Source organism: Phacochoerus africanus, chromosome 1 (assembly GCF_016906955.1).
Source record: "Phacochoerus africanus isolate WHEZ1 chromosome 1, ROS_Pafr_v1, whole genome shotgun sequence".
NCBI classification, from domain to species: Eukaryota; Metazoa; Chordata; class Mammalia; order Artiodactyla; family Suidae; genus Phacochoerus; species Phacochoerus africanus.
The window spans coordinates 51,942,738-51,966,857 of record NC_062544.1 but is presented as its reverse complement, the minus strand read 5'-3'; the positions used below and the strand labels follow the sequence as shown (position 1 = coordinate 51,966,857).

The window sequence follows — 24,120 nt, the reverse complement described above, 5'->3', positions numbered from 1 at the left end:
CACAACGGAACTCCAAGAAGTATTTTAAATATGCAAACATTTGTATGTGGGGGGGAAAAAAGAATGTGCTTTTTAATGTGCAAGTATTAATTCAAAGAAGTATACTGATTCAAAATAATATTTCAAGTTTCACTTTTTCCTATTGATAAATTCTCTGACAGAAGAAATTTAACTTCTGATTTAAACACAAACTGCTTAGGCAAATGAATGACAGAATATTGGATAAGAATGCAGTTAAAGTGGTTAGTAATTACCATGCCAGTGCTGGCAGTAAGATTCTATTAATTCTCCAGACTAAGGAGTATCAAGAAATGTTATAAAATATCAAATTTCCCATATAGGTATTCAGAATTACTTAGTAACTGCTATATATCAAAAATCTTCTTAGGCTGAGACCTCATCAACTCACCTCTTCTGATCCTTCTTGAATAGAATAATATGTAAAATAGTTCCCTAAATAAGCTCCTTCTGATTTGAAAACAGATCCATCTCCAGGATAAATCTCTATTGAGTTCATATTTTTATGGTTAAGTCTAAAGGAAAGAAATAATCATTAAAATTTTCTGAGATTAAAATACACATGAAGGCAATCACATTTTTTTAAAAAAGCACAGTATGAGGTTTCACCTATCTAGAAATCTAGAAAAATGGATAATCTTATACTATGCACATAAGACAGCTCAAATTTTTTTTTTTTTTTGCAAAACATAAACAGAACACACAGAATTGGTTAATGTACCTATTTCAGGAGTTCTGGTGGTGGCACGGCAAAAATGAATCCGACTAGGAACCATGAGGTTTCAGCTTCGATCCCTGGCCTTGTTCAGTGGGTTAAGGATCCGGCATTGCCGTGAGCTGTGGTGTAGGTCACAGGGGTAGCTCGGATCCAGCTTTGCTGTGCCTTTGGCATAGGCCGGTGGCTACAGCTCAGATTGGACCCCTGGCCTGGGAACCTCCACATGCCATGAGTACAGCCCTAAAAAGACAAAAAAAAAAAAAAGTATATGCGTGTGTGCGCGTGTGCGTGTGTGTATTTCAACTAAGCTCAACTTTTAGAAGTCAAGCTTCTTGTCTTATCATCCTGGTATCCTCTCTGCCAAGTCACGGTGGCTGGCACAGAGTAGTCACCAAAGCAATATACCCACTGCAAAGGAGTTAAATATGACATCTCCAGGACCTAAGAATAAGATTATTCTGTAATAATGAAACTAGCAGAAGCAGTATCTGATAGATGAGATTAGCCATGTGTAAAAGGAGCCACCACTAAGATGGTGATTGACTATATCTGGAGCAGCCAGTCACAAGCAAGGTGGTGGGCATATAATGTATAAAAACTTAAAGTAAGTCAATTTTATTGAAACATATATGAAGAATATACTGTCAGAAGAGGTTGGGTTTTCATACAAGAAAAGGAGACCTCAAAGAACAAAAATCTCACAAATTTCTTCTAGCATTATTTACAGAAGTGAAACTCTGAATCTAGCCTACACTAGTATTCTAATTACTACAGAGGTGTGCTTTGTGGTGGGGTAGGAATAATTCAATGGAATAGTTCAGACTCAGAGGAGACAGTCAATGAGTACTTGCTGCATGAATGACAGCTGAAATCTCTCCAAGGCTAGCTAACTTCTTCTCTAACTCCACGCTCAACAAGCAACCTTCTGATGACTAATTCAGATGATTAGATCCCCTGTTGCTTGGAAGGAGTATCCTAAAAACTGGCAAAATATTTCATTCACAAGCAAAACTAACCCCCTGCTGTGTCTGGAGTTGTGGCAAAAATCTTGTGAATATGGTTGATGTGAATTAGTCACAAGACCCCTCCATGCACTAATAAAAATCCCCTCCATGCACTAATAAAAATCCCCTCCATGCACTAATAAAAATAAGTTTTGAGACCTGTAAAACTCAGCACCAAACAGAATAGTGGCCCCAGCAAAACTGTGTCCTCTTGGGGGGAGTCCATCCACAAGGCTAGTCCTGTACCTCTGTGACATTGCTACATAGTTCCAAACGCAACATAAGTGACTTACCTATAGATAGTACCTTTGTACCAAACCACTTTTACTAATTCAGGATAGGAATATTCTTCACCAAACTGTCTCTGTGAAAGTGAATCACAAAAATTCCACCTGTGAAGGACAAAATACAAGCTATTGATTCTGGTTGCCCAACATGAGTACCTTTAGAAGTTAACAAAATAGTTCTATTGTAGTAAGATTCATTTCTTGCTTAACTCATTAGATCAAAGAAAAGTAAAAATTAATGAGAAAATGCACTAATAAAATTTAAAACCAGCTGACTCTTGAACAACATGGAGGTTGGGGGCACTGACCCTAGTGCGGTAGAAAACTCAGTATAGTTATCTCTGCCTCGGAGTTCCCGTCATAGCGTGTCGGAAACGAATCCAACTGAGAACTGTGAGGCTTTGGTTTCGATCCCTGGCCTCACTCAGTGGGTTAAGGATCTGGCGTTGCAATGAGCTGTGTGGTATTGGTTGCACACAAGGCTCAGATCTGGAGTTGCTGTGGTTGTGGTATAGGCCAGCAGCTACAGCTACAGTTCGACCCCTAGCCTGGGAACCTCCATATATGCTGAGGGTGCAGCCCTTAAAAAAAAAAAAAAAAGTTATCTCTGGCTCGAAAGCAAAGGAGCTGATCAATGACTCACCCCAAAGCAGGAAGCTGAAAGTCTGGACAGGACTCAAACCCTGCTTCTGCTGACTCCACAAATTGTGATCTCTAGTAGAACACAAATTTTCCCCCACACTTAAAAGATCTGAAAAATGAGAATAAAGGTACTAAATTTATTGAAAAAAAAATCCACGTATAAGTGGACCCATATAGTTAAAATCCATGTTGTCCAAGAGTCAACTATAACCTTATTTTTCCATGAATTGTCCTAGTATATTTCATAATCTCATTATTGAATCTCAGCATAAATATATACATTAAGTTTTGCTGACATTTAAAATTTAGGATTCAAACAATAAATATTTACTGAAATATCGATGGAGGGCCAGGCACTGTGCTATACACACTGTGGACACAACAACCCCAAAAGACAGACAGGGTCCCTGCTCTCAATGGAGATTCCTATTCAGCAGGGACATTAAATAGTTGGTATTGAACATAAAGAAAGGAGAGTTACTAGATGCTGTGGGACTGAATAGAACCTAATCTTAATCTAGGATCTTGAGGAAAACCACCCTAATGAAGAAAGGCTTGTGCTAAGACCTGGAAATGGGCATAGATGAGCAAGCTGATAAAGGGGAATGCTCCTGGCACAGGACAGAGCAAGTGCAGTGGTAAAAGAAAGTTTGGGCAAGCATTCTAGGGAGTACAAGAGGTCCAGTTTCACAAGAGTGGAGTAAACAAGGGCAAGAGTGGTGAGGATTACAAATCCAGGAAGGGACCAGATAAGGACAGCCTGTTAAGCTATGCTTACAGAAAATGGATTTCAATCAAGGTCAGTTGTAAGTTATCAAAAAACTGTTAATTTAAAAGCATATAACTCTTTTGATGTGTACTTATAATATTGAATTCCCAATTCTAACTAGATAATTACAACGAGCCTGAAAATCATTCCCATATTTTGGGAGGGTTTTTTCAGCCCCACGACATGTTAAAATTCTGGGGCCAAGGATTAGACCCGAGCCATAGCAGTGACAACACCGGATCCTTAACCCACTGAGCCACCAGGATTTTTGTTTTTTGGGTTGTTTGTTTGTTTCTGCCTTTGTAGGGCCCAAACTGCAGCATATGGAAGTTCCCAGGCTAGGGGTAGAACTGGAGCTGCAGTTGCTGGCCTTTACCACAGCCACAGCAATAGTAGATCCGAGCTGCGTCCAGGACCTACACCACAGCTCACGGCAACACCTGATGCTTAATTCACTGGGTGGGGGCCAAGGATCAAATCCTCATCCTCATGGATGCTAGTCAGGTTCGATACTGCTGGGCTACAATGGGAACTCCTATTTTGTTTTAAATCTATACTCAGAAGACTACCTGGGATCATATCCCAATTCTACAAGCACTACTGGTGAGACTTTGCTTGGGTTATTTAACATTTTGTGCCTCAAGTTCCTCTACAAAATGAGGATGATAATAGCACCTACCTCAAGGGGGATTACTATGAGGATGAAATAGGTAAAGTATAACTCTTCATGGCACAGAGTAAGTGCTTTGTGTTAACAATTATTATTGCTACACTACTTATACAAAGTTCATGTTATAAATTTATAACCACTAGGTGATTCATCTCTTAGTGGGGATAAAAGGTTTGTACCCAGCCACCCAGAAGCCTCTCTATGTCTATCCCTTTCAAAAATGGACACATTTACAGTCAGTTAACCAAAGACAAGGCTATGAATAAAAGAAAGAACCCCTGATCACAAACTTGTCTGGTCCACTGAGTGGCAGCTGATGCCTCCCAGGGCTTGCTCCCACAGGACCAGCACTCACCACACTTTTAACCTTTTCAGCAATAGTGACCCTTATTAGACTCTGAGCTCCTCGAAACCAGGGACTCTCTGCCTTAGTCACCCCTATAGTCTGTGTTTAACAAAGCATTTAGTGCCGTTAGCCTTTCATCAACATTCAATGCCCGGGGGTTAAGTAAGAAATATAAGCAACACATTAGCTAGGGAAATTATTTTTTTTCCATTATAAGCAAAGTTTTAGATCAACTGAACTTCACCCTGGCCTCCTGTCCAGAGGCTTCTGGGTGGCTGGGTACAAACCTTTTATCCCCACTAAGAAATGAATCACCTAATGGTTATAGGAATGGTTATCAGATGATTCCAAAAGAAAAGTGATCCTTAGGCATGGGCTGGTTCTGACAAAAGCTTTAGGACAAATAAATCTTTCTTCCATTACCTGTGCAGGTGTGGGACAGGGCAGCTCAGTAACAGGGCCCTGGGAAGAACAGAAACTTCTCTTCCTCCTTCCTTGGAAATCTCAGAAGTTAAAATTCTCTCCTGGGTGACATGTGCATCAATTCCAGACATACTGCTGATTTTATTCTGAAAACAAAGTGCTAAAAACAAAGGGTATTTCCATTCCTCTGGACAAGAGTCCACAGAGCAGCACTGCTTTACCCATGTGTAGATGGGTGTGTGTTTTGTACCAGGTGAAGCCAGCTCCTCCCTCCCTTCGGTTCCATTTATACAACTCTTCTTCTCTAAAGGATCTCTGGATTTCATGATCTCATAATAAAGTTCATTTTCTTTATTCTTCAGTCTCTGTCCTGATAAACTTCCATATGTATAGATTTTCCCAGCTTTTTCAACTAGTTTGTCCTTTCGGGCTTGATTATTTTTTTCTGACAGTATTACAAGTGAGTCTGGCTTCTGGCTTACTTTACACAAAAAATGTACTGTAAATTCATGCTGAGATTTGGGCAGGCAAAGGTATGCGTGACCATCTAAGGATGATATTTTCACAGTGCCACTCTGCATACATATCATGCTGTCATCAGTATCAAGACCCGGCCATCTCACTTCTGTGATGTCAATGAAGATACGCTGAGTTGAGGGAAGAAAAAGGGATGATATTTTGTTAACAGTCTGATTTTCTCAAACGTTTGATACCTACATAATATGTAAGAAAGCTCTTAAAAAGTTTTGTTTTACTACTTTGGAAGAATGAAAAAAGTCAGCTTATGTATGGTTTTCCAGAGAATACTTGATATTGTTAGGATTATCTCTCTTAGAAAAGTAGACATGAAACACACATTGGGGAGTTCCCATCATGGTGCAGCAGAAATGAATCTGACTAGGAACCATAAGGTTGTGGGTTCGATCCCTGGCCTCGATCAGTGGGTTGAGTATCCTGTGTGAGCTGTGGTGTTGGTTGAAGACGCCGCTCAGATCTGGCATTTCTGTGGCTATGGTGTAGGTCGGCAGCTGTGGCTTCAACTGGACCCCTAGCCTGGGAACCTTCATATGCTGCGGATACAACCCTAAAAAGACCAAAATAAAATAAAATAAAAAATAAAACACACATTGGAGTTCCCATTATGGCTCAGTGGTAATGAACCCAACTAGCATCCGTGAGGATGTGGGTTCTATTCTTGGCCTCACTCAGTGAGTTAAGGATCTGGTCAAGAGCTGTGGTTGTAGGCTGCAGATGCAGCTCGGATCTGGTGCTGCTGTGGCTGTGATGTAGGCTGGCAGCTGTAGCTTCAGTTCAACCCCTAGCCTGGGAACTTCCATATGCCATGGGTGCAGCCCTAAACACACACACACACACACTCTGACAAAAAAGGAAAGAGGAAAAAGAAAATCATCTAATTATATTTAACAGTAAACAATTTTAATTTAAAGCACACAATGAATCAGAGATAGAGATATGCATCACCCTCCTAAAAAAGTCTATTCTGAAAAAGAATAAAAATGAGCGAAGACCAGCATGCCTGTATGAAAAGCAATTCTAACTTTTTTTTTGGTCTTTTTTTGCCTTGTCTAGGGCCGCTCCCGCAGCTTATGGAGGTTCCCAGGCTAGGTGTCTAATCAGAGCTGCAGCCCTGGTCTATGCCGGAGCCACAGCAACGCGGTTTCCGAGACATGTCTGCGACCCACCCCACAGCTCACAGCAATGCCAGATCCTTAACCCACTGAGCAAGGCCAGGGATAGAACGTGCAACCTCATGGTTCCTAGTCAGATTCGTTAACCACTGCACCATGATGGGAACTCCAAGCAATTCTAATTTAAATGGTATGGAACTAGGATAAAAATCATCGACTGAACAATTCAGGGAATGCAGAACCAGGCTCAACCATATCTTAAAATGTTATGTATGATAACATAAGCTTTCAAAACAAATGGAGAAAAGGAGAATTACTGATTTACTAAATGGTACTCAAATTATTAAACAGCATTTGGGAATTGCTACCTCAAAGGATTATCACGTGGACTAAATACAGTACTCGTCCTGCACGGTACCAGGTACACCACATGCTACAATAAATTCTAGGTGGCTTAAAAGGTGACATTTTAAAAAACTGAGCTAGGAGTTCCCGTCATGGCTCAGTGGGTAATGAATCCAACTAGGAACCATGAGGTTGCGGGTTCGATCCCTGGCCTTGCTCAGTGGGTTAAGGATCTGGCGTTGCCGTGAGCTGTGGTGTGGGTTGCAGACGCGGCTCGGATCCCGTGTTGCTGTGGCTCTGGCGTAGGCTGGTGGCTACAGCTCCGACTTGACTCCTAGCCTGGGAACCTCCATAAGCTTCGGGAGAGGCCCAAGAAATGGCAAAAAGACAAAAATTAAATAAATAAATAAATAAATAAATAAATAATGGAGCTATTCAAAGGTAAACTGGTCCAAATCAATAGCAAACAGGTTTGTATAGAACAGGTAACAGTGCCAGTTGCATCTTTTCATATAAGATAGAAATAGTGTCATATAACAATCTTTTAATCAGTTAAGCTTGCCAAATTACACATTTCAACTTCCATTTATGTAAAACTTTAAATGTACAAAAATATTATCAAGAAAGCCTCATAAATGTACAGTGCTATCTACATGTACAGATGTGAGTGTGCTAAAATTAAGAGCAGTCTTCACTGATGGCAAAGCTGGTTTATAAGGATCATCAGTTAAGATAATTCTCATTCCTGGAGTTCCCGTCGTGGCGCAGTGGTTAACGAATCCGACTAGGAACCATGAGGTTGCGGGTTCGGTCCCTGCCCTTGCTCAGTGGGTTAACGATCCGGCATTGCCGTGAGCTGTGGTATAGGTTGCAGACGCGGCTCGGATCCTGCGTTGCTGTGGCTCTGGCGTAGGCCGGTGGCTACAGCTCCGATTCAACCCCTAGCCTGGGAACCTCCATATGCCGCGGGAGCGGCCCAAAGAAATAGCAAAGAGACAAAAAAAAAAAAAAGATAATTCTCATTCCTAGAATTAGACTAATGATCCTACTGCAGCCTCAGCAGCAAGCTATGCAGTTTCAGTGACTAGTTACTCAAAAGATACAGTGGAAAAATGGCCCTACACACTAAGTTACAGCTTACAATTTTTCCTAACTCCTATGCCATGAGACAATATAACAGAAAATTACTCAGTAGGCAACAAGTATCATGACTATAGCAGAAAGTGGTTAAAAGAGTCTTCAGAGTCAGATAGACTCGGTTTAAATCCTGACTTTGCCACTTAGAAAATATCCATAGACATGAGACACCAACATCAAATACTTTCACTGACATGTGGAATCTGAAAAAAGGACAGACTGAACTTCTTTGCAGAACAGATGCTAACTCACAGACACTGAAAAACTTATGGTCTCCAGAGGAGACAGTTTGGGGACTGGGGGGATGTGCTTGGGCTGTGGGATGGAAATCCTGTGAAATCAGATTGTTATGATCATTATACAACTACAGATGTGATAAATTCATTTGAGTAATAAAAAAAAAAAGAAAATATCCATAGACAAATTAGGCCAGCTTTCTGAGATTACTTCCCTCACCTGTAAAAAGGGGCTGATAGCCATTGAACCTGCTCTGATAAGCAGGTACCTGTGCCATAATGGTGTTATTAATTATTTTTAATACCATTCCTAGTTCTTGGCACATAGTAAACCTCAAGAAATCATGGTTATTATTATTCCTAAAAGTTCAAAATAGAATCTAAGCAAAAGAATAAAATGTGTATACCCCAGAGTAATTACATATCTCTACTACACATTAATAACTAACCTAAACTACTGATAATGGTCACACAATTTCTTAATTTTGACACCACTGAGAAAGAAAAAGGCAGGGAGATAAACAATATAACTTCTGTGTCTCAATGTACATAATATCAAAACACTCTAGTGTGTTGAAAAATACAGGCCTATGAGTTCTACAGTAACATATTTATTCCCAAGTGTCATGAAGAAAAAACCTAAACAGTAAAGTACCTGTTTGTAATTACCTGTCTTCAAATATTTTTTTTAAATGAGGTTTAAAAATAAAATCACCTTTTTTCTTTCAGAAGGTATGATGTTTGCAGATAAAAAAGGGCAAGTAGCAAAAGAATTTCTAAAATCTAGGGCTCGCTGTAGCTGCTCCTACAAAAAGAAACACAAAATAATCTTTTTAAGATTAAAATTAAGTCTTTAAGATTGAAGATTAAAATCTTTAATTTTTAAAAATGATTTGAAAATCAATTTAGAATGACAGTAATACTAATTACTTTCCATATTCTGACCATCTCAACAATATTTTAGTATTAAGAGTAGCTCTTTGTGTCATCTTTACTTACTCGGTAAGTGCTGATTACAAAGTGTGTCCTTTGGCGAATTCTTTCTGGTTGTTCTAAAGGATGTGCTGAAATAGGTGGTGCCTTTTCAAATAAAAATTCAGAACCACAGGGTGAAAGCTGCAATCTGGAACCATCAACGTATTGTACTTGCACTGAATCATCTTCGTAAAGTACCATTTGTACTTCAGCTGCCATTACTGTGACTATGGATAAAATGTCCCTCCAAGGCAAAGACTGAAGGAAATAGGAAATACAGAAGCACAAATGGTTCACTTATTGTACAAAAGTTCTATTAAAATAAATGGATTTTAATAAATGCATTTCCTAAGAACATAAAGCAAAACACATCGCCATTGCATTTGTTTTTGTTGGGTGAAAAGTGATTATCTTACTATACATGCTTATGTGATCTGAAATCAACATCCTTAACAGAATGTCTTGATTAACCCCAAGGGCTTCACTCCTGTATGGGTAGATAACTTAGAGGAAAGAGAGAGCCCACCGAATTTTAACAGCCTTTATAATTTTATTAGCTTTACATCTGAAGTTCAACTTCTGAAAATTACATGCTCAATATCTCTTTTCAAATAACAAGCAAATTCCACCTCTGTAATAAGAATACTGTAAATCATTTGTAATACATGCAAAAGGCAGGCCAAAAGTAACTATTAGGCCTAAGGGAAAAGAACACCTGGATTCTTGCCCCTGGCCTGGCATTAAGAAAGTAGATTAACCACCTTGTGTCTTAGATTCACCTTTATTTCACCGAATTCAATTTCCTCTTTACCTCTAAAATGTCTCTGTGTCTTCTTTTTTCCTTTTTACTGCTGTACCTGTGGCATATGGAAGTTCCCGGGTTAGGGACTGAATCAGAGCTGCAGCTGTGGGTCTATACCACAGTCATGGCAACGGCAACACTGGATCTGAGCTCCATCTGCAACCTACACCACAGCTTACAGCAAAGCTGGATCCTTAATCCACTGAGCAAGGCCAGGGATTGAACTCACATACTCACAGACAGTATGTCAGGATGGTTAATTGTTTATTTCTTGGGGGGTTCCTGTTGTGGCTCAGCAGGAACAAATCTTAACAGTCATGAGGATGTGGGTTCGATCCCTGGCTTCACTCAGTGGGTTAAAGATCAGGCATTGCCATGAGCTGTGGTGTAGGCTGTAGTAGCTGTGGCTCGGGTCTGCCATTGCCGTGGCTGCAGTGTAAGCTGGAGGATGCAGCTCCAATTTGACCCCTAGCCTAGGAACCTCCACATGCCACAGGTGTGGCTCTAAAAAGACCAAAAAAAAAAAATTTTTCATCGTTTATTTCCTTATTTGTAAAATGGGGTAGTAATAGGATTGCTGTGAGGATTCAATGAGACAACACATGACAACGCCAATAGTGTGAATGTTGCCTTGGAGGAGCTCAATAAGTTTTATGATTCCTTTCTAAAGCGAACTCCATCCCCTTCTAGGACATCGCGTCCTTCTGTTACTCAGGTGATCAAGTTTCACCTGACAAAAATAAATTATCTTTCCATAGATACCACTTTCCCCAGTTTATCCCTTTTTTTCTTTTTTTTTTTTTTGCCTGTGCCTGCACCACAGCTGTAACCAGAGTCACAGCAGTGACAATCCTCAAACTGCTGAGCCACAAGGGAATTCCCCATTTCCTACTAATAAACTTCTCAAGTATAGTATCCATTCAGTGTCCACTTTCTCTCCCATCAATCTTCAGTCCATTGCAATCCAGCTTTCTCCTCCACCTCTCTCTTCTGACATGGTTTCGCAAGGGCCACCAGTGACTATCCTACTTAACTGGTCAATCTGTGACAGTGTTGTGTATCTTCCCCTGCACCAAACTCTCTTCCTCTGCCTTTTGTTCAAAAAAGGGGAGAGGGGCTGACAAGATCCCTTCCCCCCACATGTCCTCCATATTACTATTTTTAGTTTAATCATTCCTCTTTTTTTTTTTTTGTCTTTTTAGGGCCACGCCAAAGCATATGGAGGTTCCCAGGCTAGGGATCAAATTGGAGCTGTAGCTGCCAGCCTATGGCACTGCCACAGCAACTCGGAATCCAACACCACAGCTCACGGCAACACCGGATCCTTAAGCCACTGAGAGGCCAAGGATCGAACCCGCATCCTCATGGATACTAGTCAGATTTGTTTTCGCTGAGCTACCACAGGAACTCCTAATCATTCCTCTTCTTCACCATCCTCTTAAATCAAGGATTCATCAACACCTAACCTTAATTAGTCCCCATTTCATCTCTTCTTACTATATACACTTGTGCTTTTATGCCCACCCCTGCTTCTTAAAAAAAAAAAAAAAAACCTATCCATTTCAATATAATTCGTTACACATAACTTATAATCTTTTGTTGAATGTGTCAGGATATTAATATTAAACCACATGATCCCTCCCCAGGAAATTCACACAACTTTAATCATTTTTTCCCCTAGAGCACTCCCAAATGTATCTGACCGCTCTCCAGAGCTTCTAGGTGCCTGCAGTACCTCTCTTCATGTCTCTGTTCCACAGATAAAGCAAATTCACCATGACTAAAATGGAACTTAATCACTCCCACCAAAAGCAGACTTCTGTAATATCCCCTAATTACATTCACTTTTACCTCTTTCTAGGCCGGTCTACAAACACTAGCTAGAGGGGTATTTTAAAATAAAAGTGAAATCTAACTCTCCCTGACTTACAACCCAATGTTCACACTTAGAAAAAAAATCCAAATTCATAACCATGGCCTATAAAAGCCATACAATCTGCCCCATCTATCTCTCCAATGTTATCTCCTCTTGTTCAAGACACTTTAGCTACGTTGGCCTTTTTAATGTTTTTTAAGTAAGCTGCATCACATCGCAGAACCTTTGCACTATTTTTTCTGCCTAGCAATCTTCCCCTGGCTCATCACACTGCCGATTCTTTGGCACCATTAATATTATTACAGCAGAAATATCTATATCTTTCTCAAAGGCCTATCTTAACCATTAAAGTTGTTTCCAACCAACTCCCAATCATTTCTTGTCCATTTCATCTTTTTTCTTCATAACATCTATTATTATCAAAACTGATTCTACTACCTTTTTGTTTTTTCCCACTAGGATATAAACTCAGTCAGAGCAGGGACCTCATCTGTCTTATTCACAACTGTATCCCTGGCATTTAAAACAGTACTTGGCCAATAATAAAGACCGCAATAAATATTTATTATAAATATGTATTTAATGATAAATATATATGTAATGTATAAGAATATATTAGTGAATTTTAAAATTCTTGTTCCTCCTGAATTTGTAATTTCAGTTAATGGCATCTCAATGTAGCAATATTTGACTTAACACTGTTTTCCCTTTTTCTTTGGTCTTTTTGCCATTTCTTGGGCCGCTTCCGCGGCATATGGAGGTTCCCAGGCTAGGGGTCCAATCGGAGCTGCAGCCGCCGGCCTACACACCACAGCTCAGGGCAACGCCGGATCGTTAACCCACTGAGCAAGGGCAGGGACCGAACCCGCAAGCTCATGGTTCCTAGTCGAATTCGTCAACCACTGCGCCACGACAGGAACTCCTTTATACCTCTGTAACAAGTCCTGTTGATTTTGTACCTCACTCTCATAAATGCGGCTCCTCCGTTTCTATTTCAGGTCATCACCTTTACCCTCTACTCTTGTAAACTCTTGGGACATTTTCCTAGTTTTTCCCCTCTCCAATTCATTTCCAGTATTGCCTTCATAGGTAACTTTCCACAACCAAGACCATATCAACCACTTTACATCATTTGTTTACATACTTGTTAAAAGTAAATATTCATAGCAATCAATATATTTATATTACAGCTACATGTGCCATAGATATATTTCAGAAAAAAAACGGTGCAGGAGTTCCCGTCGTGGTGCAGTGGTTAACGAATCCGACTAGGAACCATGAGGTTGCGGTTCGGTCCCTGCCCTTGGTCAGTGGGTTAACGATCCGGCATTGCCGTGAGCTGTGGTGTAGGTCGCAGACGCGGCTCGGATCCCGCGTTGCTGTGGCTCTGGCGTAGGCCGGCGGCTACAGCTCCGATTCAACCCCTAGCCTGGGAATCTCCATACGCCGCGGGAGCGGCCCAAGAAATAGCAACAACAACAACCAAAAGACAAAAAAAAAAAAGAAAAGAAAAAAAACGGTGCAGATAAACAGTTGGGAAACATATTTTCTGCTATCAATTGGAAAAAGGTCTCTCTCTTTAGACAAGTTTGTTTTTTTTAACAGCTTATTGGGGGTATAATTGTTGTTTGGATTATTTAAATAACCAAGCATACACAAGAAACAGTGGAATGTTTGAAGTTCCTGGCATATCATAAACATAATCCGACTCCAGCCCACATTTCCAGCCTAATTTCTACTGTCTTTTTCCTGTGGTGTTTTCAACAGCTACCACATTACGCCCGCGTATGTTTATCGGTCAAAAAGCCACAAGGTTGCTCCAGACATCAACGGGAATCTCATTTTTTAAAATGCGATGTCTTGTTACAGAAAAAGCCTCACTGAAATAACAACCAAAGTCTTGGACTCACAGAGAAAGGAGCTCTGAACCGAACAGTCCTGGAAACAAGGACAATCAACGGCCCTAGCACTTTACTTTGCCAAAATGCTCGAAGTCGGCGTCGGCCCACGCCTGCTTCTCGAGTAATAGTTTTTGAATCTGACAAATTACCAGTAGGTGATGTTTCTCGACGAACGAATACAATCATAACCGAGAGGAATAAGGCCACAGGGAGAGTGTTTGGAGGTCTTTCGCCAAGTCCGAGGAGCGGGAGAGCAAGGGCAGCTGGCGATAGAGAAAGCAAAGGCCAACAGCTGAGATTCAAACCTTGCCGCACCAAAGAAATCCGTTTAGCCTTACAAAGGAAGACCGGAAGTCCTGACCTGACCGCGCCCTCCGCACGCTAAGGAGGGTGGGACCGGAAGTAGGGAGGCGGAGTCCCAGTCCGGAAGCTGGTCGACTCTTCTCCGGTTTTCATTTCTGGTACCCACCCTTTCCCACCTGGTTGCGATAAAGCGGGTAAGGACCAGCACTCTGATGGGCTAAGCGAGATAACTGCAAGAGTGAGCCTTGTGGAGTGATGTTAATTTAAATAATCTAAACAATTACACGTCAATAAGCCATTGGAAAAAAAAACTGGCAAAAGATGGAGACTTCTGCTTTTCCTAGTTTGGTATCAGAAAATATGTCTTTCAGGAGTTCCCGTCCTGGTTCAGTGGTTAACGAATCCGCTAGGAACCATGAGTTTGCGGGTTTGATCCCTGGCCTTGCTCAGTGGCTTAAGGATCCAGCGTTGCCGTGAGCTGTGGTGTAGGTCTTAGAGGCGGCTCGGATCCCGCGTTGCTGTGGCTCTGGCGTAGGCCGGCGGCTACAGCTCCGATTAAACCCCTAGCCTGGGAACCTACATATGCTGCGGGAGCGGCCCAAGAAATGGCAAAAAGACAAAAAGAAAGAAAGAAAATACGTCTTTCAATTGTCTTTGCACCTTTAAACATTTTTTTAAAAATAGCAAGTGGAGGTGTCTGCTATATTTATTTATTGCCATTAAAGCAAATATTTATGAAGAGCCTGCTATGTGCTAAGCATAATGAGGATAAACCAGGGAATGAGACCCAGGGTCGAGGATGAGGGCTAGAGATTAACTGGAAAGAAACAACTAGACAATAATTCGATCACATTTATGGTAAGTGTCCTTAAGATAAAACACAGGGGTTTGTGAGAGCATGTAGTGGGCAGATCTAACCCAAGCTGAGGTAATATTTCCGCTGAAATTCAAAGGATAAGTAGGCGTTAGCTAGGTAGAGGTAACAGCCTGTGTGAAGGCCTTTAAGCCCAAAGGAAAGATCTGGTACCTTAAGAGGGCTGAAAGAAGAGTTCCTGCTCTGTTTCAGTGGGTTAAGAATCTGATTGCTGGGGCTCTGGTCCCCATGGAGGCCATGGGTTTGATCCTCAGCCTGGCGCAGTGTGTTAAAAAGGATGTGGCATTGCATAGGTCATAGCTGTGGCTGGGATTCAATTCCTGACACCAGGAACTTCCATATGCCATGGGTGTGGCCATGAAAAAAAAGGGGAGGGGGTGCTGAAAGAAAACCATTTGGTTAAAACTGATTAAAGAGGGAGAAAGTCTCTTAGGGGAGAGAGGCCTGCAATGGGGCCAATGACATATGCAGTACAGATTTATGAATTATGGACTTTATCTTAAAAGCAGTGATAAACTATAAGCAGGGCATTAAGCAAAGATGGCAGCACCAAGTGATGGGGAGAAACGTAACTCCTTAAATTTATCTCCATTTAGAAAAATCTGATATGCAAATTGACCTCAATCTTATGTAAAGTGTAATAAGGGTATCCTCAAACAACCATGTTTTCACCGGTCTGTAACATCAGCTTTATTACACAGTGCTTAGGTCCTATGCTACTCCCACCTTTTTTACCTCCAATGTATAAGAACCTCCTATATATAAATTCTGTCTACTACAGAGGGGTTTTGTGGTGCTTTTTGTACTTTAGAAAAATTCTTGTAACTGGAGAATAGATTGTACAATGTAAGAACAGACGTGTCAAGCCCCGTAGAAGGCTTTTGAAAGAACAACAGGAGAGATAATGGCAGTTTGGGCTCAAGGCTGTACACTGAGAATGGAGAGCATGGCTCCAAGAAGTATTTAGGAGATGAACTCTTTAGTCTTAGGGGTGATTTAACAGTAGGAGTTCCTATTGAATTCTGAGGAAGCTCTAAGGGAAGGAAGCTCTGGTTTGGATGCTGTTTCTGCAGGATTAGAAGCAGCGATTAACTAGGGACTGGCTGCTATCATGAGGTAAGGGCAATTAACAACTGGGCATCTCCAGTAAAAAATGGATGAAGATAGCAAAGCAGGTCTGGAGGCATCATTGGTAACAAAGCAGTGAGGGGGTCATGATGGCATTTTATAGCTATATGACCTTGGGGAAAAAATGTTTGCTATTAAATTTGCAGCTGGTTTTTACCTGTGGCCATCCTCCAAGCCTGATTAACAGGTAAGGCTACTTTTTCTTTGTAAGTTTGAGCAGATTTCCCGTCCTTCAGTCCTGGACAGGTTTTTTACTTTTTCATGCCAAGCATCCTCTCCTAATAGGATTTTTTTTAAAAAAACCCAAATTACAGCTTATTCCATACCCTCCCTAGGTAAGACTAAATACCTAATCACAGAGTTTCTCCTGCTTTCTAACAGCATCCAAGCTAGAGTGAACCTCCAGTTTCTTAGACCCTCTCCCACATTATCCAACCAAAGCCCGTATCTTCTGTTTCTAACACCCTCTTATTGACACATCCCACACTTCCCCATGGTGTATATTCTGCCTCACTACAAGCACTAAACCCAACATATCCAGGTAGAGGTGTGGTCCTGGTTATCTTTGACTGAAGGGCACTGAAAACAGAGGGTCTGAGTTGATGATACAACTACCACGTTCAGACCAATATGTTATTTGTTTATTTTAGGGCCACACCTGAGGCATGTGGAAGTTCCCAGGCTAGGGGTCGAATCAGCTACAGCTGCCAGCCTATGCTACAGCAACACAGGATCTGAGGCGCATCTGTGACCCACACCACAGCTCACAGCAACGCCAGATCCTTAACCCACTGAGCAGGGCCAGGGATCAAACCCACAACCTCATGGATCCTAGTTGAGTTTGTTAACCACTGAGCCACAAAGGGAACTCCCAGACCAATATTTGCACTGTTACCAGACACAAGACTAACATGTACTGGTACCTTTGTGTCCTTGCTCATTAAAGACTTGTACTAATCATCCCCCTTACAAAAACTTACACATATTCTATTGAAGATACAGAAATCCTAAAGGCCAACACTTGGGATCCAAGGCCAACTCTTCCTTTCAGTATGTACTGGTGCAGTTTTTTTGTTTTGGGGGTTTTTTGGTCATAATGTTCACTGGCTTGATGTGGGAACTCAGTTTGCAGACCAGGGATTGAGCCACAGTGGTCAAAGTCCTGAATCCTAACCACTAGACCACCAGAGAATTCCCACTGCAGTTTTGAAACATGTCCACACATTCCTTGAAGGCCTGATATGGCTTCATAACCACTCACTTAGAACCAAGAGACCGAGCAGAAGTAATGCTGTGTGCTGCTTCCAAATGCAGCTTCTTCCGTGTCTTTTGCAGTGCCCTCTCTCAAAATCTAGCTGTCACGTTGTGAAAAGTCCAAGCCATGTGGGCAGGCCATGTGTAGGTGGTCCTTTTCAAGCGATGGCCCTGTTCAAGTGATGACTTCAAGTCATCTATGCCCAGACATCAGCCATGAGACAGAGTGAAGGTGACTCCAGAGGACTGCAGCTGCCAGCTGTTCGAACCACCCCAACTCCTTAGTTTTCCTAGCTGAGGCGTCAAACACGGCAGGATAGAGAAAAGCCATCTCTACTGTACCCTGTTCAAATTCCTAAGCCACAGGAGCATGAGCATAATAAAATGTTGTTTGAAAAGATTGAATCTGGATAGTTATTTAAGTAGCACTATTAACAGAAACATGTATATTGACCCTATTGGTAGCTGTTATTGAGTATAGCAGCAATTGGTAACAATGAGCTAATAGATAAAACTAGGTGGTTATTCCCAGAGCAACTGCCAGAAGTTTAAAGTACATTCAATTAGCATGTACTTGGCCCCTTGTCTAATGTCAGGCCCATTCCCTATATTTCTCTCTTCCCCAACCCTGTGATTTACAGTGAGCAGTCTTTAGAGAACTAAAGATTAGGGATCAGCCACCACATTAGGAGCCAATTTGTAAAATGAACTATTACAATTTCCATAAACCCCAATTAGATAAATACTTCCCTTTTACAATAAGGGTGCTAAAAGTTTTAATGTATTACATTTGCTAGTTTTTCCAAAGTAGACATATTTGTTATTAAAATTATTACTCAACAGACACTGAACAGAGTATCTTCTATCCTAGTATGGTTTCTGATTTCAGATCTTAATTTTATGTCATGTAAAAAAGTTTAACAGAAATTGTTTGGAATACCAGGATACCACTCCAAAAACTTACAGGAAACAAAACTATTTAAATTTTATTTTCAAAGTCTAATTTTAATTCAGACTGAACAAGCAGAAAAGTGAGAAAGCTAATCGTATTAGCAGACACAGATGTACCAAATGTAAAACAGTGGGTTATTAACAGAACTATTTACATGCATATTTACAAGCGATCCTTTTTTTACATTGTTTTACATTTAGTTAGTTGGAAAAAATTTGACATTAGGTAAAAATATTACTTAGATAGGGCTGAAGTGGTACCACACTATAGTAAAAGTATTAGAAAAGTGATTCTTAAGATGTATCAATTATAAAGCAGATGAAAAGTTGAATGATAAGATCTAGTAAAATTCTCCAGTAAAAAAGTCAGTGGAACTCATGCTATAAAATGAAAGTGAGAAAGTCATATAAATGAAGAAGAATAATGTTCTAGGCTTTAGGGTAATGAGGTTAGGTAAAAAAACAATGAACAATTCTAGAATTGCAATAAATCCTCAGTGAAGAATCTTGGTTGTTTAGTTAGGAGTTGTAAGTTGTTTTTTAAATGCCATTTTAAAAGCCCTTGGTATCAACTAGCATCTCGATATGTAAATCAGTTGTTAATGATATATTCTAAGACTTCAGTGCTAAAGATATTCATGACTGTGATTCATATTTGAAACTTAATTCAATGAAACACTAATAAATGTAAAACTAAATGAAAGCTCTAATACTCACATCTAAAAAAGGATGCTACATTTTGCAGTAATATGTATTTTCAGGCTAAGATTTTTTCCCTCAAGAAAAGTAGAATTTAAAGGATAAGGTTCTAACCAGCTAGCAAAATTTACTTTCAACATTTCATTTATTTCAAAATCGATTTTATTGCAGCCAAAACAGTGGAATTAACTGTACATAATAAACTATTATATATATATACACGTTTTAAGTTATAGGGAATAAAGTTTATTTTGGCAGAGTGTTAAACAAAATTAAAGTTGCATACATTAGTAACATAACTCAACATTCTTAATTTGGTATAAGTGTGACACATTTTCTTGCTTTTCTGTTCTGCTAAATCACCATAACCTAAACTGCTTTATAAACTGATATGCTGAAATTTAATTTTACTGTTTTCGCTTACGCTCTGATTCCAAACAAAACTTTTCATAAGCTTCTTCTATCTCTGGGTCCATCTCATCATCAATATCATCCAAGTATCTGTGAAAGAAGCAAAATGACAAGTTTAATGTTTTCAATTCAGAAGATGCTAAACCACGAAAGCATGCATCTCCCCGCCCTCCAACAACCCTTTCCATCCATATATGGGCAAACCTATCTTGCCAATCCTACCAACTGCTGATAAGTGTTCCTCCCCCATTTCCAGTACAAGACCATTTGTTGAAATGCCACAAGTTCATTAAGTCAAAGAGAATATAATGCTTACCAAGTAAAACTTTAGAGGACAACCTGAAATTCAATGCCAAGGATAACTTCAATTTCCAGTGGTACACCCAGCAGGGCTGAGCCTTCCTAACTGTGCTTAGAAGCACAACCCTGTATTTTTTTCTATTAAACATTATATAAAATTATGGCAACATTAGAAAATCTGATACTGACTTATAATTAAAATGTCACTAGTTGGAGACAATAAAGGCGGTTCTTTTTTTTTTTTTTTTTTCCTCTTTCTTGGCTGCACTTGCAGCATGTGGGCATATGGAAGTTCCTGGGCCTGGAATTGAACCTGAGCCACAGCAGTGACAAGGCTGAATCCTTAACTACTAGGCCAACAGAGAATTCCTTTAAGGGAAAAAAAAAAAAAAACCTACAAAACACAAATGAGATATAAGAAAACCTTTAGTCACAGGTTTTCTCCCCCCATACTTATGAAAAGGAAAATCTAAGTAGCCCATTCAAATTTGCATAAATTGTTAACAGAATCAGGACAAATCTCATAACTTCTTGGTCCTTCTATATACAAAATGTAGTACAACCTAATGATAAATGAGTAATATAATAAAAGTTTATTTAATTACAAAGAATGGCAAGTGAAGAGACTGAGATATGAGAAGAGGGCTATAATTTATATATTCCCATCAGTCCAAACATTTTTATAAATAGTTATCTGTTTTCTTTCATTTTAAACCTTTAACAGCTAAGATGTGAGCCTTTTACTACGTGCCAGAAGTAAACATACGTGTTTATGTATCTCATTTAGTTCTCAAAAAAAAAAACCAAAAAACAAAAAAAAAACCTCAAAGGAGGGGTACTGCTATTCCTATTTAATAGATGGAGAAACAGGCACAGAACTTGACCACTATCTCACAGTATTACGGGTATTTTTTTTAAGTCTTAGGCATAACAACAGAATCTATTTTATAAAAACTAATTGCTTAAATATGCTACATTAATAGTTTTTTCTCTTTAACTATATATAAGTTCTCAGATTAATTTGTTTTCTAACATAATTTTCTGAAAATTTTTGGTAAATACTATTACATATATACCACTATAATACTACCAAATCAAAATGTGCGTTCTTTCATCATCTTTTCTAGTCTAAACTCCATCTACAAATTGTGGTCACAAATTTCACAATGAAAGTAGCTAAAGAGAACATACGGATCACCAGCCCCTGATAAATCTGTTCCATTTTCTTCATAATCTGGAAAAAAGTCTTCTCTTTCAAGTAACTCTTGATATTTCTCTTGGTAATCTAAAAAAATAAAAAATTTTAATGCTGAAAAAATTCATATGAAAAATTTTTTTAGTATTGTGACTTTTCATTTAATTAAATAGCAGTAAGGTTCCAATCATATATTTAATAACTTTTACAAAATTTATATTCTAATTGGCTTGCTTTATCCCAGCCCCCACCCCCCATCTCCACCACATGCTCATAAACTACACAGCGCACCCTTGAACAACATGGGGGTTAGGGCCACTGAACCTCCAGTACAACTGAAAATCTACACATCACTTAGCCTTATATCTGCAGATTCAACCAACCCCATGTATAATAAAGCACATATTTAGTGAAAAAATTCAGGTATAAACAGACCTATGCAGTTCAATCCTGTGTTGCTCAGCAGTCAACTGTATATTTAATACTCCTCTACATGTAAGTTGGAAATCACTATGAATATTCCAAAGTACATTTCATAGCCAGTGTGTACATTTTCTACTGCTTTCATTGATCCAAGTTTCTCAATCTGAGGAGGCTAACCAAGCAAATGCTGTGAGCACAGGGGATTTTTCTCCCCTCTCTTCAGAGACAGCTTGAAGGTGGCTACCTGATAAATGTTTCAGCTTTACCAACATTCCCTTGGTTGGTCTCTAAGGTGATATTAAAGCTTTCAACCTGTAAACTGTCTTACTGAGTTTAAGATTAGTATGTAAATTGGAGTTCCCATTGTGTCGCAGTGGAAGCAAATCCAACTAGGAACCATGAGGTTTCAGGTTCGATCCCTGGCCTCGCTCAGTGGGTTAAGGATCTGGCATTGCCATGAGCTGTGGTGTATGTCGAAGACAAGGCTCAGATCTAGTGTTGCTGTGGCTGTGGTGTAGGCTGGCAGCTACGGCTCGGATTAGACCCCTAGCCTGGGAACCTCCATATACTGTGGGTGGGGCCCTAAAAAGACCAAAAAAAAAAAAAAATAGGATTAGTATGTAAATGGAGTCCTTACCTCTAAAAAATAAAATGGGTTGGGATATATTAAGACTAGTTATCTTACAACTAGTTTTTTGTGAACAACAGCAACCTCAAACTTTGAGAGGATAATATAACTACGTTAAACTAAGTAGAGACCATGTTTTGCCAACATTGTCAGTCTCTATAAAACTAATTCCAGCTTAAAGGGCTAGTGATATTTTGACATCCAATCTTGGCAATTTGGAAACAATTTCAACTATAAAACTTCCCTGCAACAAATGCTTAAGGCAACAGATGAAGCATTCTTTTAAGTAATACGAATGGGTTCATACACACACAAAATCAGGTCACCAGGTGAAAGAAATGAGAAGAGTCCTGAAAGTCATACGTAACTGCTGCAGCTGGGAGGCTAGTAGACCACCAGGTGGTCTTAGAAATAAAGGTGCTTTGATTTTAAAGCCCACAGAAGGTCTGAAAGCAAGTCTTGGGCCCATGTGAAACAGGGAGATAAGACTCACACCACATCCAACCCACCTACACAAGCCTAGGATGTTCAAAGGGCTGATATCACAAGCAAAAGGTGGACCAAGAAAAAAAAATGAGGGAGTTCCCGTTTTGGCCCAGTGGAAACAAATCTGACTAGGAACCATGAGGCTGCAGGTTCAATCCCTGGCCTCGCTCAGTGGGTTAAGGATCTGGCATTGCCATGAACTGTGGTGTAGGTTGCAGATGTGGCTTGGATCCTACGTGACTATGGCTGTGGCTGTGGTGTGGGCTGGCACCTGTAGCTCTGATTGACCCCTAGCCTGGGAACCTCCATATGCTCTGGGTGCAGCCCTAAAAAGCAAAAAAAAAAAAAAAAAAAAGAGAGAGAGAAACACTTTGGTGGCAAACAGCTATGGTAAAGAAGCTTTGTTTTCTCTGTCTGGGTTTGGGGTCAGGATAGAAGTACTCTGAAGAAACTAGTCACCAGAGAATTTGTAACAATGGGCTTGCAGTTTAAATTTCTATTATCCACATAAAGAATCCCTATAGACAAGAAAATAACTGTTCCAAGCCAGTGTTATCCCCGTGGTTCCTGGCACAAGCAAATATAAACTTCACTTTGGATAGATGTTCCTAGAGTCCAAGCCACAAGGAGTTTTCATAAAGAAAAAAAGGCAGTTAAAAAGCTTGAGCCATCATAAAGGGCCATAATATATGTAACTTAACTTCAAATGGTTAAGAAAAAAAAAAGTGAGTGTGGAGAGACTAAATGACAAATGAAATAAAGTGTCAGCAAAAGGTACATCTGAGTAAAAGGTAGATGGATGTTCTTTTTAGTTTTTACCTTGTAACTTTACTGTAAGTTTGAAATCATTTCCAAAAAAAAGTTTAATAAAGACAGTTAAACAATAAGGTCCTACTGTATACAGCACAGAGAACTATATTCAATAACCTGTGATAAACCACAATGGAAAAGGATAAAAATATCTATGTATAACTGAGCCACTCTTCTGTATAGCAGAAATTAACATTGTAAATCAATTATACCTCAATAAAATTGGAGTTCCCGTTGTGGCTCAGCAGTAACAAACCCAACCAGTATCCATGAGGATGTAGGTTTGATCCTCGGCCTTGCTGTGAGGTGTGATGTAGTTTGCAGATATGGCCTGGATGCCACATTGCTGTGGCTGTGGTGCAGACTGACAGCTGCAACTCTGATCCAACCCTTAGCCTGGGAACCTCCATATAAAAAGAAAAATAAGTTATAAAGACAGAAATATGAGATTGCAAAAAAAGATAAACAATTTTGTATGTGATAATCAGAAATAATAGCAGGGTTAGAATTAAAAGAGAACAAAATGGAATTTAGTAAGGAAACTAAGTCACAGAGAATACAAACAAGACAGAAACATTTAGTTTACATTAACACTCAAAGTTTCCACGTGACAAAACAAAGTAAAAAGACAGCACAAACTGTAAGGATCACTTAGTGATAAGGAATTCACTATCACTAGTAGGGAAATAAAGTTTACAATTTCATACAATTGACTGATAACAGTAAGTGTTGCCAACAATGGGAAACAGGAACCTGTGCATGCTGCTGGTGGGACTATGAACTGGAAAGCAGTTTAGCATCACTGAGTGAAGTTGAAGATGCACATAGCCTATAAGGTAACAATTCTACTTCCTTAAATC

At 39.8% G+C, this 24,120-nt stretch overlaps 2 protein-coding genes across 5 annotated transcripts in view; both read right to left on the bottom strand.

The window, feature by feature from the left end:
• Window positions 1–14,174, bottom strand: part of C1H5orf34 (chromosome 1 C5orf34 homolog) — a 34,523-nt gene extending 20,349 nt beyond the window's left edge. Inside the window, exons 1-6 of the mRNA XM_047764916.1 lie at window positions 13,948–14,174; window positions 9,244–9,477; window positions 8,960–9,049; window positions 4,878–5,524; window positions 2,034–2,132; window positions 410–533 (exon numbers count right to left, since the gene is read on the bottom strand). Of these exons, the coding sequence (XP_047620872.1) occupies window positions 410–533; window positions 2,034–2,132; window positions 4,878–5,524; window positions 8,960–9,049; window positions 9,244–9,438 (1,155 nt within the window). The 5' untranslated portion in view covers window positions 9,439–9,477; window positions 13,948–14,174. The remainder of the gene's footprint in view (window positions 1–409; window positions 534–2,033; window positions 2,133–4,877; window positions 5,525–8,959; window positions 9,050–9,243; window positions 9,478–13,947) is intronic.
• A 4,147-nt stretch (window positions 14,175–18,321) lies between these two features.
• Window positions 18,322–24,120, bottom strand: part of PAIP1 (poly(A) binding protein interacting protein 1) — a 35,547-nt gene continuing 29,748 nt past the window's right edge. For all 4 annotated transcript variants that reach the window (XM_047764694.1, XM_047764531.1, XM_047764606.1 and 1 more), the window contains exons 10-11: window positions 20,910–21,003; window positions 18,322–19,508 (exon numbers count right to left, since the gene is read on the bottom strand). In XM_047764694.1, coding sequence (XP_047620650.1) covers window positions 19,415–19,508; window positions 20,910–21,003 — 188 coding nt within the window. In that variant the 3' untranslated portion in view covers window positions 18,322–19,414. The remainder of the gene's footprint in view (window positions 19,509–20,909; window positions 21,004–24,120) is intronic.